Source organism: Papio anubis, chromosome 3, assembly GCF_008728515.1.
Source record: "Papio anubis isolate 15944 chromosome 3, Panubis1.0, whole genome shotgun sequence".
Taxonomy (NCBI): domain Eukaryota; kingdom Metazoa; phylum Chordata; class Mammalia; order Primates; family Cercopithecidae; genus Papio; species Papio anubis.
The window spans coordinates 122,247,246-122,262,692 of record NC_044978.1 but is presented as its reverse complement, the minus strand read 5'-3'; the positions used below and the strand labels follow the sequence as shown (position 1 = coordinate 122,262,692).

Genomic DNA, 15,447 nt, shown 5'->3' with positions numbered 1-15,447 from the left:
TTGACATGCCTTACTTTGTTTGTTTTTCAAGAGATGGGGTCTCTCTCTGTAGCCCAGGCTGGAGTGCAGCGACTCTATCATAGCTCACTGCAGCTTCAACTTCCTGGGCTCCAGTGTTCCTCCGGCCTCAGCCTCCCAAAGTGCTGAGACTACAGGTGTGAGTCACTGTTCCTGGCCCTTTTATTTCCTTTTTAAAGAAAACTTCCAGATTTTATTTGGACCTTGTACCATGTTCTGTCCCTTATACACAGGTTTTGCTAAATACACCTGCTCCAATCACACTATCGGAACTTCAATAAACTCTAGCTGATTGGCAAAATTAATTTTCCCTTGTTTGTTTTTGTTTATCCTCCTTTAGCCCTCATGATATTACTTACCTTTAAAAAGAAAAAAAAACCCGGCCGGGCGCGGTGGCTCAAGCCTGTAATCCCAGCACTTTGGGAGGCCGAGGTGGGTGGATCACGAGGTCAGGAGATCGAGACCATCCTGGCTAACACGGTGAAACCCCGTCTCTACTAAAAATACAAAAAACTAGCTGGGCGTGGTGGCGGGCGCCTGTAGTCCCAGCTACTTGGGAGGCTGAGGCGGGAGAATGGCGTGAACCCGGGAGGCGGGGCTTGCAGTGAGCCGAGATCCGGCCACTGCAATGCCTATTCTATGCCAGGCACACTGTGAAAGGCACCCTCTCATGCTGAGATTATTAGTACAATTTCAGATGAGGTTCAGAGAGGTTATGTCTTGTCCAAGTCTGCTGATTTAATAGCAAAAGGTACCAACTAGGCCTTAGTGCTAATTTCTATATTCTTCCTACCATATGTCAGTAATTTCAATTATTTTCAAAGAAATAGACAACAAAATACTTCTGTGTATATATTTTTTCTGTGTCGGTTTAAAAGTGAGATATATACATATAAGAAATCCTTGTCTTTGAGGTTTTTAAGCATATTCTGAACAAAAATATTCAAACATGTAATTACAGCAAAAGCATAAAGAACAGAGAATACTAAATTTTGAGAAGCCAGGAAAAAAACAAATCACTTAGGTTTGCATTTTCCAAAGTGAAAGGTTATGCAACCGGAGAAATGGAAAACCTATGAATGCCTTAAAATTCTCTTCAGTAGATGGCAGTAGTGCATACAAAATGAGAGGAAACCAGGCTGAGACGCACCACAAAGAAAACGACACATTTTAATCAAAGACACTTTCTCTAAATGATTACTCTAAATCCCTCTATAATTTCTCTCCTTCAGTGAGGATAAACCTGATTTGAAATGAAGAATAAACCTGATTTGAAATGAAGAACAAACATCTGACTAGTTTTCAGCTCATTGAGATAACTGCTCAAAATTGGATAGAACCTGTTTTAGAATTAATTTTCCCATGAGGACAGATTAGCCTAGTCTCACTGGCCCTTTGATATAACTGCCCTTCTCTGACTATGACTTCTTGCTATAAATTTTTCAATTGTCACTAATTGATATGGTTAGGCTTTCTGTCCCCACCCAAATCTCACCTTGAATTGTAATCCCCCTAATCTCTCCATGTCAAGGGAGGAACCAGGTGAGAGGTGATAGGATCATGGTTTCCCTCATGCTGTTCTTGTGATAGTGAGTGAGTTCTCACGAGATCTGATGGTTTTACAAGGCAGTTTTCCCTGTTCTTGCTTGCTCTCTCTCGCCTGCCACCATGTAAGACATGTCTGCTTCCCCTTCCCCTATAAGTTTCCTGAGGCCTCTCTAGCCATGTGGAACTGTGAGTCAATTAAACCTCTTTTCTTTATAGATTACCAGTCTCTGGTATGTCTTTATGGTAGTGTGAGAATAGATTAATACACTAATGTTTAATGGTAATATATATTTTAGAAAGTGTCTATTTTTGTAGGGGCTGGCAGTTTGGAATAGGTGTGAAACCAAAATATTTTAAGCAATTATCTTTCCACAATGCACAGGACAACAGTGCTCTTCTTGTCTTCTGAAAGACAGGTTGTGTCATCTGACACATTTTCCCAGGTGGGGAAGAGAATACATCAATGTAGTAATAATGTAAATATTTTTGGCTTTCCAAAATATATGCATTATAAATATAAAATTATATATGCCTAGAGAAGTAAATATTGGATTTTTATATAAGTGAGTATGCCAGACAGTAAGTTTTTTCCACATTAACTTGATTTAGAGGACTTTTGGGGCCTTCTCTAGCTTCAGTGCTGCCAAGATCTTGCTTGAGGGACTTATAAAGAAGACTCCGTTAGTTGGTTGGCCCAGTTCTGGAGGCAAAGTGCTACCTGAAGTGCTTCAGGAACAAACAAGGCTGACCATGGCACCCATATGCAGAGTCCTCAGACAAGCCCCAGGGCACCCACCTGGAAGTCGGCAGTTACAGAGCCCCCACAGACGTCAATCAGCTCAGTCATGTCGTAATAAGCATCAAAGGTCCACACGCAGCTCTTCAGATTCAGGTGTTTGTAGAGCTGGATGGTCTTTGGCTCTCGCACGCTGGGGTCAAACTGGAAGGGGCGATCATAGCCAGGCCCCAGGGCGGTGCTGTCATAGACCACATCATCCAGGAACCCTGCCTCTGCCGGGGAGGGAAGAACAAGGAATGATAATTTGGTTTGCGGACGCCAAGGAGCAGGGTGGGGCGAAGAGCTCACCCTTTCACACTAAAAGCACTTTCAGTCACCTAAGACCCTACTAACAAAGCAACCCAGGGCTCCCAATGTGCAGGGAGAATGTGAGGGATCTTGGAAAGTGTTTGCTAACTGCTGTTGCCACATGTTGAATGGAGGACTCCACCTCTAAGAGACCACAGGAACCATGGAGGAAAAGGTGAGCAAATGATACCATGAATGAAGGCGGCAGAACTTGGAAAGGAAAACACTCTGAAGCTTTGCCTGCTACACCTGGCAAGTCTGGTCCTGTGCTTCATATATGTCCCCACCAGTCCTGAAGAAATGGATTTACTGTATGGCTCATTCATTGGGGAATTATTATTTTAAGAGTGATTTTTAAAATTTCTTTTTTGAGACCCCATCTCAAAAAAAAAAAAAAAAAAAAAAAAAACCCCAGCATATCTACATCTGACTACTTCTTCTTGCTCATAGTTTCTGAACTCTTTGGGGGGAAAGTCTGAATTTTTTGTTAATAAGTAAATAGCTCACTAATGATGCCTGTAACTCTCACCTGTGACAGGCAAAAATTATTGAATCAAATGCTGCCAAGCACATGAATGGCTCTAAATTAAGGGAGAACTTTATATAGTAGGGAGCTGAATACAGATACAATTTTAGAATATTAGGGTTAAATTTTTGTGTTTTTTTTTTGAGACAGAGTCTTGCTCTGTCACCCATGCTGGAGTGCAATAGTGCGACCTCGGCTCACTGCAACCTCCGCCTCCTGGGTTCAAGCGATTCTCCTGTCTTAGCCTCCTGAGTATCTGTGATTACAGGTGCATGCCACCACACCTGGCTAATTTTTTGTGTTTTCAGTAGAGACAGGGTTTCACTGTGTTCCCCAGGTTGGTCTCAAACTCCTAAGCTCAGGCAATCTACTCGCCTTAGCCTCCCAAAGTGCTAGGATTACAGGCACGAGCCACTGCGCCTGGCCAGGTTAAAATTTTATAGTACTAAAAGCGACTGTAGTATTTTAGAAGGGTTGATAGCCGGGCGCAGTGGCTCAAGCCTGTAATCCCAGCACTTTGGGAGGCCGAGACGGGTGGATCACGAGGTCAGGAGATCGAGACCATCCTGGCTAACACGGTGAAACCCCATCTCTACTAAAAAAATACAAAAAAAACTAGCCAGGCGAGGTGGCGGGCGCCTGTAGTCCCAGCTACTAGGGAGGCTGAGGCAGGAGAATGGTGTAAACCCAGGAGGCGGAGCTTGCAGTGAGCTGAGATCCGGCCACTGCACTCCAGCCTGGGCGACAGAGCGAGCCTCCATCTCAAAAAAATAAAAATAAAAAAATAAAAAAAATAAAAGGGTTGATAAATATCTTAGAATGCTTGACACCCAGCACCCAGCCCTCTGTCCCATGATGACTAGGTACTCAATTAACATGTCTTGAATTTAATTGCTTTTAAGTAGGAAAAGGTGCAAAGTTTAGTATTTAAACATAGTATGTCTCTTCCACTAGCTACAAATGTGGACCAATTAAACTTTCATATGTAGCTCAGTGATTTACAAATAATTTGTACTCAGCTAATTGCTACTGTATAAAGACCATCAAGACCAAAAGTGATGCTCAATGAATATGAAAGAGAATATGAATGCATTTCTGTCTTCAAAAACACTATTAAATGATTCATCATTTGTGAAAGGAGGAAATATGCATGTAATGTGCACTTGCTAAGGTAAATGGAAATGGACAGAATTCTTTGTAAAATCAAATGCTGTGGTGAACACAGAGATGTGCTGCCTCAGCTGTCAGCTCCTTCAGCTCTGCGTCAGCTGCACATTAGCTCAGCCCAAGGTCATGCCCTTGCGGGGCAGCCTGCATCCAGTGACTAAGCTAGGTAGGCTATAAGGGTCTGGCTGTGTCAGCTGGAAGTAGGACGAGTCTCTCCAGAGCTCCCTGCCATGGCTGAGATGGCTTTTTCAGCCTGCATTGCAGCTTGACTTCCCCCTCTGCCCAATCCTGTTCGCTCCTTCTCTTTCACAAGTATTGATCCCTAATAAATATCTTGTAACCCCAAACTCCATCTCAGCTCCTGCTTCTGGAGAACTCATCCTATAGCATCTTCACTTTAGCTTTTTAAAACAGGTTTTTGGAGCACCAATGTAAACATGCTCATTCTAAGGGAATGAAGACACTAAAATATACCATAGTAGGTGCTTTAAAAATGTCAATGCATTTAATCCTCATCTTGAGTGGTAACAAGTGTTATTCCCATGTTATAGATAACAGTGGCTCAGAAAGGTCAAACTATATTTGTTCAGTGGAATAAGGATCTGAACCGGTGTGATTCCAAAGTCCTTGTTTCTTTCTGTCCACTTCATTGTCTGAGCTAATGGAATGTGCATGTGTGCTAGGAAAGAAAACCACTAATGTGTGGATTCTGAGAACCAGAAAACATGAAAAGCAGTTCTCCTCACTCTGGCATATCCTGAAAGTCACTGCACTGGGCTAGCATGGAAAGACCAGTCCTGAACTTGTCAATCTCACCTGAGATGCCTCTCAGGTCATAGGTGGTCACTAAATTGGAGCAGACGTGCTGGTGTCTGTAGATGGACTCAGACAGTAGAAAATGCAAGTTGTGCAACGGCATGGTGGAGATAAGGGGCAGCATTCCATCCTGGTGTGGGATCTGCACCGAAATGTGGATTCTAGGGGGAAAAAGGGCAGAAATAAATGTTTAGCTGACTGCTATAAATGGTCAATAGGATATACTTCTTTCTCATCACCTAATTTGTCTTCACCAATGAACTACCATTTTTTTTCCTTCCTGAAGCTTTCCAGGTAGGATTTCTGTCTGAACAGGGGGTATACATATATACATAGTATCATTGCTTCCCTCTAAGAGACCCGCCAGACACAGGACTGACAGTAATCTAGAATTATAGATTTTTTTTCTATACAAGAAAAGATAACATCACAACCACAAATTACTTTAAAGCTTTCCTTTGCTTTTTAATGGAAACTCTGTTTTTTCAGGAGCTGAAGCTGAGTGACTGTAGAGGGCCTGCTCCCCTGCTCTGTCACAGTGAATGTCTATGGAAGTTAGGTAAGCTTGACACTCACATTTCTTTAAGTATTTGAGTCAAAAATATATCGTTGAGCTTTTAAACTCTAAAACCAATTCCTCCACCCAGCCAAATCTGAGGAATTACAATGTGCAGCTACTCATACTGTCTCTCCTAACTGAAAACAGGCTTCTCTCTCCAGTCTCCCTGTAAGTCCTATCAGCAGCACGCGTCCAGCCCTGCCAGCCTCAGTCTGCAGTGTGCTGTTCCTTGATCTACATCCTCAGCTCTTAGGCAGCCTTTGGACCAGGAAATGTGCAACTTCTTTATATTGGCTACTATTTCTCGAATGTTTTCAGACTCTGTTTATCTTGCCTCCCCACTATGAGGGCACGGAGCATTTCCTTCACTTCTTTTGTTTCTCCAGAGCACATAGTATACAATTCTAAATAAGAAATGAGCTTAATAAACATTGGTTAAGACTGCGACACGACAGAACTGTACTTATGCATTGCATTTTTTGTCATTGTAGCAGTTTAAATTTTGAGCGTGTTTATTGACAGTGTGTTTTGAGTTTATATAGCTTGTCTCTTGAGCAAAGAGCCACATTTTTAAGAGGAATCAGAACCTTGGAAGTGAAGAGGAGGGCCTTTTTTCTAGGAAGGGATCACTAAGATACATTTTACCATCTCAGGAAAGAAAGAAGTGTGTGCATATTCATTCAAACATGTTTTATTCATATAAAGGAACTCATTTTTCTCAGTTTATGAGCAATGGAGTTGCTTATAAAGGCACACGTTTAAATACTATAGTGTTTAATAAATATGCATAGCATACACAAATTCTTTTTTGCTATGCAAAAATGAAAACATCCATTTCCCATCATGGTGGCACAGAAAAAAATTAAGTCCAATATATCCTAATTTCTACATTATTATTCATTTGTTCAGTAGATATTTAGGAGTGCCTCTTAGATGCCAAGAAGCACTGTACTGGGCAGAGGATACTCAAAATACAAACTCATGGTCTCTGGCCTTCAGGCCTTACCATCTACTAAAGGACAGAGAGAGTGAATGCTAATCATCTTCTAAAAGAAGCATATACAGGTGCCAGAGAAGCCAGAAGGGGAGGCCTCCAAATTAAATTAGGGGAGATGATGGAAATGTCCCTAGAAGAGATGCCATGCAGTAGGTATTGTAGGACAGTAGGGTTCCAGCCAGTGGAAGGGGGCTGGGGAGAGTTGAGGTAACAGTATGGCAGAGGTATGCAACCTGTAAGAGTTTGTAGCGCTTGGGAAGTTACTCATGATTCCCTGTGGTTGGACTGGCAGGTGAAACTGCGAAGGCGAGGGAAAGACTAGGAAGATAGGCAGGGGGCCCGAGCTTGAGGGATCTTCACAGATTTAAACTTTTACTGACACATTCATCATCACATTTTTATTGTGCAGAAGCATCACTTATTGATCATCCTGGGAAACACACAAAGGAGACCTGAGATTCACCTCAACCTACGCATGGTGGAAGGCACCACCTGCCTGACCTGTTCGGATGCTCCTTATGTTTGACATCGAGGTATTTCAAGGTTGCGATGAAGGACTGAGCCTGGAAGCCTCTGGATGTCCCAGCCACCACTGGTGTGTGGCAGATAGCACTGTCTGTTCCAATGGTAACAATGTTGCTCCTTAAGGGGGTGCCCACATGGCCCACCTTGTCCACAGCCTTGGCCACACAACGCACATGGAACCTCCGGCTGAAGTAAATGCTGTCCAGGACCTACCAGGGAGAATAAATCACCTCCAATGTGAGTACGCTACTTAAACAGCTCCTTATATGATCTGGTTCAAGGTAATCTGTAAAGGTCATCCATCCACCCATCCATTGATTGTTCCATCTAGTCATTCATTCATCACGTAAGTATTGACTTTTAACTATGAACCAGACACTCAAGACAGATCATTGAGTACTTATAGCCTAAGGGGGTAAGATAGTCAATGAATAATTAGACAGATGTGGAGCATGAACCCACAGATGAGTGATTTCCATTAATAGTATTGTTCTCTTTATATACTAGGCTCAGCAGAAGGATGACCCAAGTGTTATTCAGGCTTCCAGCAAGACTGGTTGGCCTCCAAGTCACTGTTGCTGAGAGCATAATGTCAGGAGACAGAGGAAACATTCTTCCTTCCCAGGAATTATCATGGTCTTTTTATCTTACTGCTATCCTCCCTCCATCCCATCTCCCTACCCAGTGACCACACACTGCAAGGGTTATAGTAACATGCAGACTTGAAGCTGAGAACTTGACCTCTGACACTTTCTAGCCTTTGAAGGTCTTTCCACAGATTCCTCCAAGTCCCTAAACATACAGAAGCCCTAAGAGTGCCTAACTCAATCTGTGCAGAGGCAATGTAGGGCACCAGGACTCTTTATGAAAATGTATGCATTTACATAGGGAAGTATATAACAAGAAAAATTAATCAGTAGTTCTGTGTGCCACAGACCTCCCACAAAGCAATCACACAAACTTAAAAATTTTACCCATGAAAATAATTTTCCCTGAAGTCCATTAAAAATTAAAGAAGATTTTTCCATTAAACTTTTTTAAAAATTAGCTGCCAATGCTTTACTTATTTATATATACATGAACTTAGTACAGAAGGGATTTGAAGCTTCCTACAAGAATGCATATAATAGAATGGCATTAAATAAATAATTGAAGAAATCAAGACAAAGCAAAGGAATCTAGGGTAAAGGGTATTAGTCACAAATTCATTGCAAGAAGGAAACCTGAAGCATAAACTCATAAATTTATCTGTTAAAAATGTACATTTGGCTCCAACCAGATCAAACCTCCTTTACGGTTTTGTTGAAGAGAGAAATAGATACTTAAGAAACAACAAGCTGGTAAGTCTTGCCATGTTGATTTTTTAATAATAGAGAAGACTATTTAAATTTGAGCTAGGTTATGTTGCAAAAGAATTGCTCTTCGGGCCTTTCTGAACAAGCTGTGCCAAAGAGAGTGGGTATGAATGACCCTGCATTATCCAAAGCCTCCCATCTATGTCCAACAGCTTTCCTCTGCTATTATCCCATCCCAGTGAAGCTCTTACTACAGTGGGAATAAACTGTGGAATAAACAGGAAAATGTAGAGAAATTTGGTCTGAAAGATATCTCTGATGTCTAAAATCATTCAGTGATATAATTGTAGGCAAGAATTGTTGAATGCTTACCACACACCAGGTACTATACTAAGCCTGAATCTCAATGGCTTTCAGCTCACTTTTGGAATCAGTTCTGTCAGTGTGATGTGCAGGATCACTGTGGTGGACTGCTTGTTAAGGTTGGGAAAACATACTATCCATTGTTCTCTGATGGTGTCAGGGGTGTTGGTCTCTAAGCTTTTCGAGGACAGGAACTGCTGCACAATGTCTTTTCATGGCCTCCCATAGAGCTTTGTAAAGTGCTGATCATTCAGCAACCATTCTATTCTTTTATTTAATAACTGGTCCCCTCTATGTGCCATTGATGTGCTGGCCATTTTGGGCCACATTTCTACCGCATTATAGAAATGTGGTAGAAATTTGGTTCCTGTCCGTAAGGAGTTTATGTGCTAATACTTATTGAACGATTGAAGATACGTTAATAGTAATAAACAGTGCCTACTTGGAGTTTTTCACTGACTTTGTCATTTATAGGTCACATTTTTCAATGACCTTGTAAAGTAGCTAAGCAGAAGAATTATTACTTTGCAGATCAGGAAACTGAGACTCAGAGAGATTAAGCAACCTCTTAACATTACTTAGTTTAACATAGGCAGCACCAGGATTTGCAAACAGGTCTTCTAACTAGCTTAGGTTTCTATTACAGCATATAATCTTTTCTTATGTATAAGGGTAAAAAGACTGTGCACATGCTTATTTGTTTTATTCCAAATGCCATGCATGGACCATAAGGAATTTGATTATCTGAGTAACAAAGAACACCAGTTCTCACCCAGGGAGGGAGAACCAGGTCCAGACCCCCAGACCTACCATGTGGTTGACACTGGTGAATGGTGTGTTGTCAGTGATGGTTTCAAAGGGAGACCGGGCCCCATTGCCATCAGTGGGGGCAGCCACTTCCCAGCTGAACTGCACAGATGTCTGGTTGATGCCGGCCTCACTGCAGCGCTCCTTCATGACAGCATATCTAGGGAAATAAGGGTCACAGGGGGTGACACAGACCAGCGGGTAGCCTGGGGAGGGGGATTTCTTGACTCCTTCCTTGGTAACTTCTTCCACATGGTCATAGTCAGCAAGTGTGACTACCTGCGAAAGAGCAACAAAGCTTCAGTTCAGGTTGGGTATCAGCAAGATCAGAGAACTAAGGCCCCCTTCTTTAGAGATCCACAAGATCTCTTAGTGTCTAGGGATTCTTTAAAGTATAACAGGAGAAGTTTTTATAATTGTTTGCCAGGCATCCTTAAAAGATACTGTAGATCTTTAGTGGTGGAGAAGATCCTTCTACTGGTTGGGCTAGAAGCTTTACTATACTTTTAATTTTATTCCTAAATCAGAGCCCTATCACTCAATGTAAAAAAATACTCTGACTTTCCTGCACATTGGAACCAAAGCTGTGTAATGAATAACAGTTGCTAGTTTAAAGTTGCATTAAATAGTTGATGGTATATAGTAGAACATTTGGCAAAATAAGAGTACATCGAGGTGGTATATTTCTTCCATGGCCAAATAAGAGACACATTTGGAAATAATCGTCATTCTTTTCTAACATATGAGACTAGTTAGCAGAAGTTAGAAGACTTCTGATTGCTTCACAATTACGGGTTACACTTTCCTTGGCAACTTCTAGGTGTTTTCCTCTTAATTGTAAGGACGGTGCATTCATTCTATTCACCCCAAGTTAGGAAATCTGGTACTACCTTCCTGCAGGTACTGAATTCTATAAATATGGTGAGTAAGTGGGACAATAGATATGACGTAGTATTACGTTCTTACTCTTCTAAGTCCCATCAAAGAAATGAGAAGATCAATTGTATTATATTTTCTATCTTTATCAGACTAAGACACCAACAGGATTTGGTCTCACTTTTAGGTCAGAACAGGGTTTCTTACCCTCAACACTATTGACATTTGTGCCAAATAATTCCTTTTGTTGTTGGGGGCTGCCCTGTGCAGTATGGGATGTTTAGGAGTATCCCTGGCTTTTACCCACTAGATACTATTACTAGCACCTGGTGTGACGACTGTGACAACCAAAAATTTCTCTAGAGATTGCTTAAATGTCCTCTGGAAGGGGGAGAATGGAAGGCAAGATGGCTCCTGGTTGCGAACCACTGTGTTAGAAGAATAAAGAAATAGAGTACTTCTCTCAAGTTCTCATCTACTAGTCACTGAGACGTAAAACAGCAATCCTTTGGGTCAAGCAACTCACAATGGGTGGTGCTGGCAATATGAGGCTCCCGGCTGCCTCCTGGTCTAGAATCGTCACTGTGGCAGTAGTCACATCCCCGAGAACTGCTTCCACTGGGTCATCTGGGCCAAGGACTAATGAGAAAGATTCATGCCATTCCCGGTCTTCATTGGACAGGATCTCAACTTTAAAAAAGATATGATCCACACCTTCAACAAGGACAGAACAAAAAGAGAGTAAAGGCTTCATTAGGAAACATACCCAAGAGAGTGCAGCTTGGCACTGCTGAGACATCATGTTAAAATACGTTCTTTCTTTTTAGCAGTGTTCTATAAATGCAGTGGCTGCTAATCACTTTAGCCCCATCTCAAGTGAGGAATCTTTTTTACAGACCAAATTCCACCTGTGGTAGAGGCTCAGTATTGCAGATTTACTGTTCAACACCATATGAGGATTAATGGCCCCTGCCTGACACTGGCTGGCAGTAATAAAAATCTATGATCCAAAATACACTTCACCCTGGTTATGAGTTTTTTTGCTTAATTTTTCTTTCCCCCTTACACTTTTGCATGAGCTCGTGTTTGGCTGTAAGGGCTTGCACATACAGATACCCTTCAAAGCTGTCTCCTGAGAAGCAATGGCTCAAGGTTATCTACTAAGCCAGGCTCCACAAAGATGGTAACATGGAGGGTGAGTGACCTGGAATGGGTGATTGTTCAAGCCTTAAAGACCCACTTTGGGGGACCATTCCAAGATGGTTGAATAGGAACAGCTCCAGTCTGCAGCTCCCAGCGTGATTGACACGGAAGACAGGTGATTTCTTCATTTCCAGCTGAGGTACCTGGTTCATCTCATTGGGACTGGTTGGACAGTGGGTGTGGCCCATGGAGGCCGAACCGAAGCAGGGCGGAGCATTGCCTCACCCGGGAAGTGCAAGAGGTCAGGGGATTTCCCTTTCCTAGTCAAGGGAAGCTGTGACAGATCGTACCTGGAAAAATGGGACACTGCCCAAATACTGCACTTTTCCCATGGTCTTAGCAATGGGCAGACCAGGGGATTCTCTCCCATGCCTGGCTTCGGGGGGGTCCCACACCCACGGAGCTTTCCTCACTGCTAGCGTAGCAGCCTGAGATTGACCTGCGAGGCTGTAGCCTGGTGGGGGAAGGGGCATCCACAATTGCTGAGGCTTGAGTAGGTAAACAAAGTGGCTGGGAAGCTCGAACTAGGCAGAGTCCACCACAGCTCAGGAAGGCCTACCGCCTCTATAGACTCCACCTCTGTGGGCAGGTCATAACTGAACAAAAGCCAGCAGAAATTTCTGCAGACTTAAACATCCCTGTCTGACAGCTCTGAAGAGAGCAGTGGTTCTACCAGCATGGCATTTGAGCTCTGAGAACAGACAGACTGCCTCCTCAAGTGGGTCCCTGACCCCTGTGTAGCCTAACTGGGAGACACCTCCCAGTGGGGGCCGACAGACACCTCATATAGGCATGTTCCCCTCTGGGACGAAGCTTCCAGAAGAAGGATCAGGCAGCAATATTTGCTGTTCTGCAATATTTGCTTTTCTGCAGCCTCTGCTGGTGATACCCAGGCAAATAGGGTCTGGAGTGGACTTCCAGCAAATTCCAACAGACCTGCAGCTGAGGGACCTGACTATTAGAAGGAAAACTAACAAACAGAAAGGAATAGCAGCAACATCAACAAAAAACATCCACACCAAAACTCCATCTATAGGCACCAGCATCAAAGACCAAAGGTAGATAAAACCACAAAGATGGGGAGAAACCAGAACAGAAAAGTAGAAGATTCTAAACACTAGAGTGCCTCTTCTCCTCCAAAGGATCGCAGCTCCTCATAAGTAATGGAAAAAAGCTGGATGGAGAATGACTTTGATTAGTTGACAGAAGTAGGTGTCAGAAGGTCGGTAATAACAAACTTCTCCGAGCTAAAGGAGCATGTTCTAACCCATCGCAAGGAAGTTAAAAACCTTGAAAAAAGGGTAGATGAATGGATAACTAGAATAAACAGTGTAGACCTGATGGAGCTGAAAATCATGGCACGAGAACTTCGTGATGCATGCACAAGCTTCAGTAGCCGATTTGATCAAGTGGGAGAAAGGATATCAGTGATTGAAGATCAAATTAATGAAATAAAGTGAGAAGACAAGTTTAAAGAAAAAAATATTAAAAAGAAATGAAGAAATCCTCCAAGAAATACAGAACTATGTGAAAAGACAAAATCTGCATTTGATTGGTGTACCTGAAAATGATGGGGAGAATAGAACCAAGTTGGAAAACACTCTTCAGGATATTATCCAGGATAACTTCCCCAACCTGGCAAGGCAGGCCAACATTTAAATTCAGGAAATACAGAGACCACCACAAAGATACTCCTCAAGAAGAGCAACCCCAAAACACATAATTGTCAGATTCACCAAGGTTGAAATGAAGGAAAAAATGTTAAGGGCAGTCAGAGAGAAAGGTCAGGTTACCCACAAAGGGAAGCCCATCAGACTAACAGCAGATCTCTTGGCAGAAACCCTACAAACCACAAGAGACTGGGGGCCAATATTCAACATTCTTAAAGAAAAGAATTTTCAACCCATAATTTCATATCCAGCCAAAGCTAAGCTTCATAAGTGAAGGAGAAATAAAATCCTTTACAGACATGCAAATGCTGAGAGATTTTGTCACCACCAGGCCTGCCTTACAAGAGCTCCTGAAGGAAGCACTAAACATGGAAAGGAACAACTGGGACCAACTACTGCAAAAACATGATAAATTGTAAAGACCATCATGTTATGAAGAAACTGCATCAATTAATGGGCAAAATAACCAGCTAACATCATAATGAAAGGATCAAATTCACACATAACAATATTAACCTAAAATGTAAATGGGCTAAATGCCCCAATTAAAAGACACAGACTGGCAAATTGGATAAAGAGTCAAGACCCATCAGTGTGCTGTATTCAGGAGACCCATCTCATGTGCAGAGACACACATAGGCTCAAAACAAAGGGATGGAGGAAGATCCACCAATCAAAAGGAAAGCAAAAAAAAGAAGGGATTGCAATCCTAGTCTCTGATAAAACTGACTTTAAACCAACAGAGATCAAAAGAGACAACGAAGGCCACTACATAATGGTAAAGGGATCAATTCCACAAGAAGAGCTAACTATCCTAAATATATATATGCTCAATACAGGAGTACCCAGATTCATAAAGCAAGTCCTTAGAGACCTACAAAAAGACTTAGACTCCCACACAATAATAATGGGAGACTTTAACACCCCACTGTCAATATTAGACAGATCAACGAGACAGGAGGTTGATAAGGATATCTAGGACTTGAACTCAGCTCTGCAGCAAGCAGACCTAATAGACATTTACAGAACTCTCCACCCCAAATCAACAGAATATATATTCTTCTGCACCACATTGCATTTATTCTAAAATTGATCACATAATTGGAAGTAAAGCACTCCTCAGCAAATGTAAAAGAACAGAAATCACAACAAACTGTCTCTCAGACCACAGTGCAATCAAATTAGAACTCAGGATTAAGAAATCCACCAAAAACTACACAACTACATGGAAACTGAACAACCTGCTCCTGAATGACTACTGGGTAAATAACGAAATTAAGGCAGAAATAAAGATGTTATCTGAAACCAATGAGAACAAAGACACAATGTACCAGAATCTCTGGGACACATTTAAAGCAGTGTGTAGAAGGAAATTCACAGTACTAAATGCCCACAAGAGAAAGCAGGAAAGGTCTAAAATTGACACCCTAACATTGCAATTAAAAGGATGAGAGAAGCAAGAGCAAACAAATTCACAAGCCATCAGAAGGCAAGAAATAACTAAGATCAGAACAGAACTGAAGGAGATACGAGACACAAAAAACCCTTCAAACAAATCAAGGAACCCAGAAGTTGGTTTTTTGAAAAGATCAACAAAATGGATAGACCACCAGCAAGAAGAAAAGAGAGAAGAATCAAATAGATGCAATAAAAATGATAAAGGGAATATCACCACCAATCACCGATCTCACAGAAATACAAACTACCATCAGAGAATACTATAAACACCTCTATGCAAATAAACTAGAAAATCTAGAAGAAATGGATAAATTCTTGGACACATACACCCTCCAAAGACTAAACCAGGAAGAAGCTGAATCTCTGAATAGACCAATAACAGGCTCTGAAATCGAGGCAATAATTAATAGCCTACCAACCAAAAAAAGTCCAGGACCAGATGGATTCACATCTGAATTCTACCAGAGGTACAAAGAGGAGCTGGTACCAGTCCTTCTGAAATATTCCAAACAACAGAAAAAGAGGGAATCTT

At 42.0% G+C, this 15,447-nt stretch overlaps 1 protein-coding gene across 5 annotated transcripts in view; it reads right to left on the bottom strand.

Moving 5' to 3' along the window:
* The window catches only part of FRAS1 (Fraser extracellular matrix complex subunit 1), a 453,697-nt gene that overhangs the window by 28,272 nt on the left and 409,978 nt on the right, over positions 1–15,447 (bottom strand). For all 5 annotated transcript variants that reach the window (XM_031664538.1, XM_031664536.1, XM_031664537.1 and 2 more), the window contains 5 exons: positions 11,111–11,298; positions 9,712–9,987; positions 7,220–7,452; positions 5,163–5,323; positions 2,363–2,577 (listed from right to left, as the gene is read on the bottom strand). In XM_031664538.1, the coding sequence (XP_031520398.1) occupies positions 2,363–2,577; positions 5,163–5,323; positions 7,220–7,452; positions 9,712–9,987; positions 11,111–11,298 (1,073 nt within the window). The remainder of the gene's footprint in view (positions 1–2,362; positions 2,578–5,162; positions 5,324–7,219; positions 7,453–9,711; positions 9,988–11,110; positions 11,299–15,447) is intronic.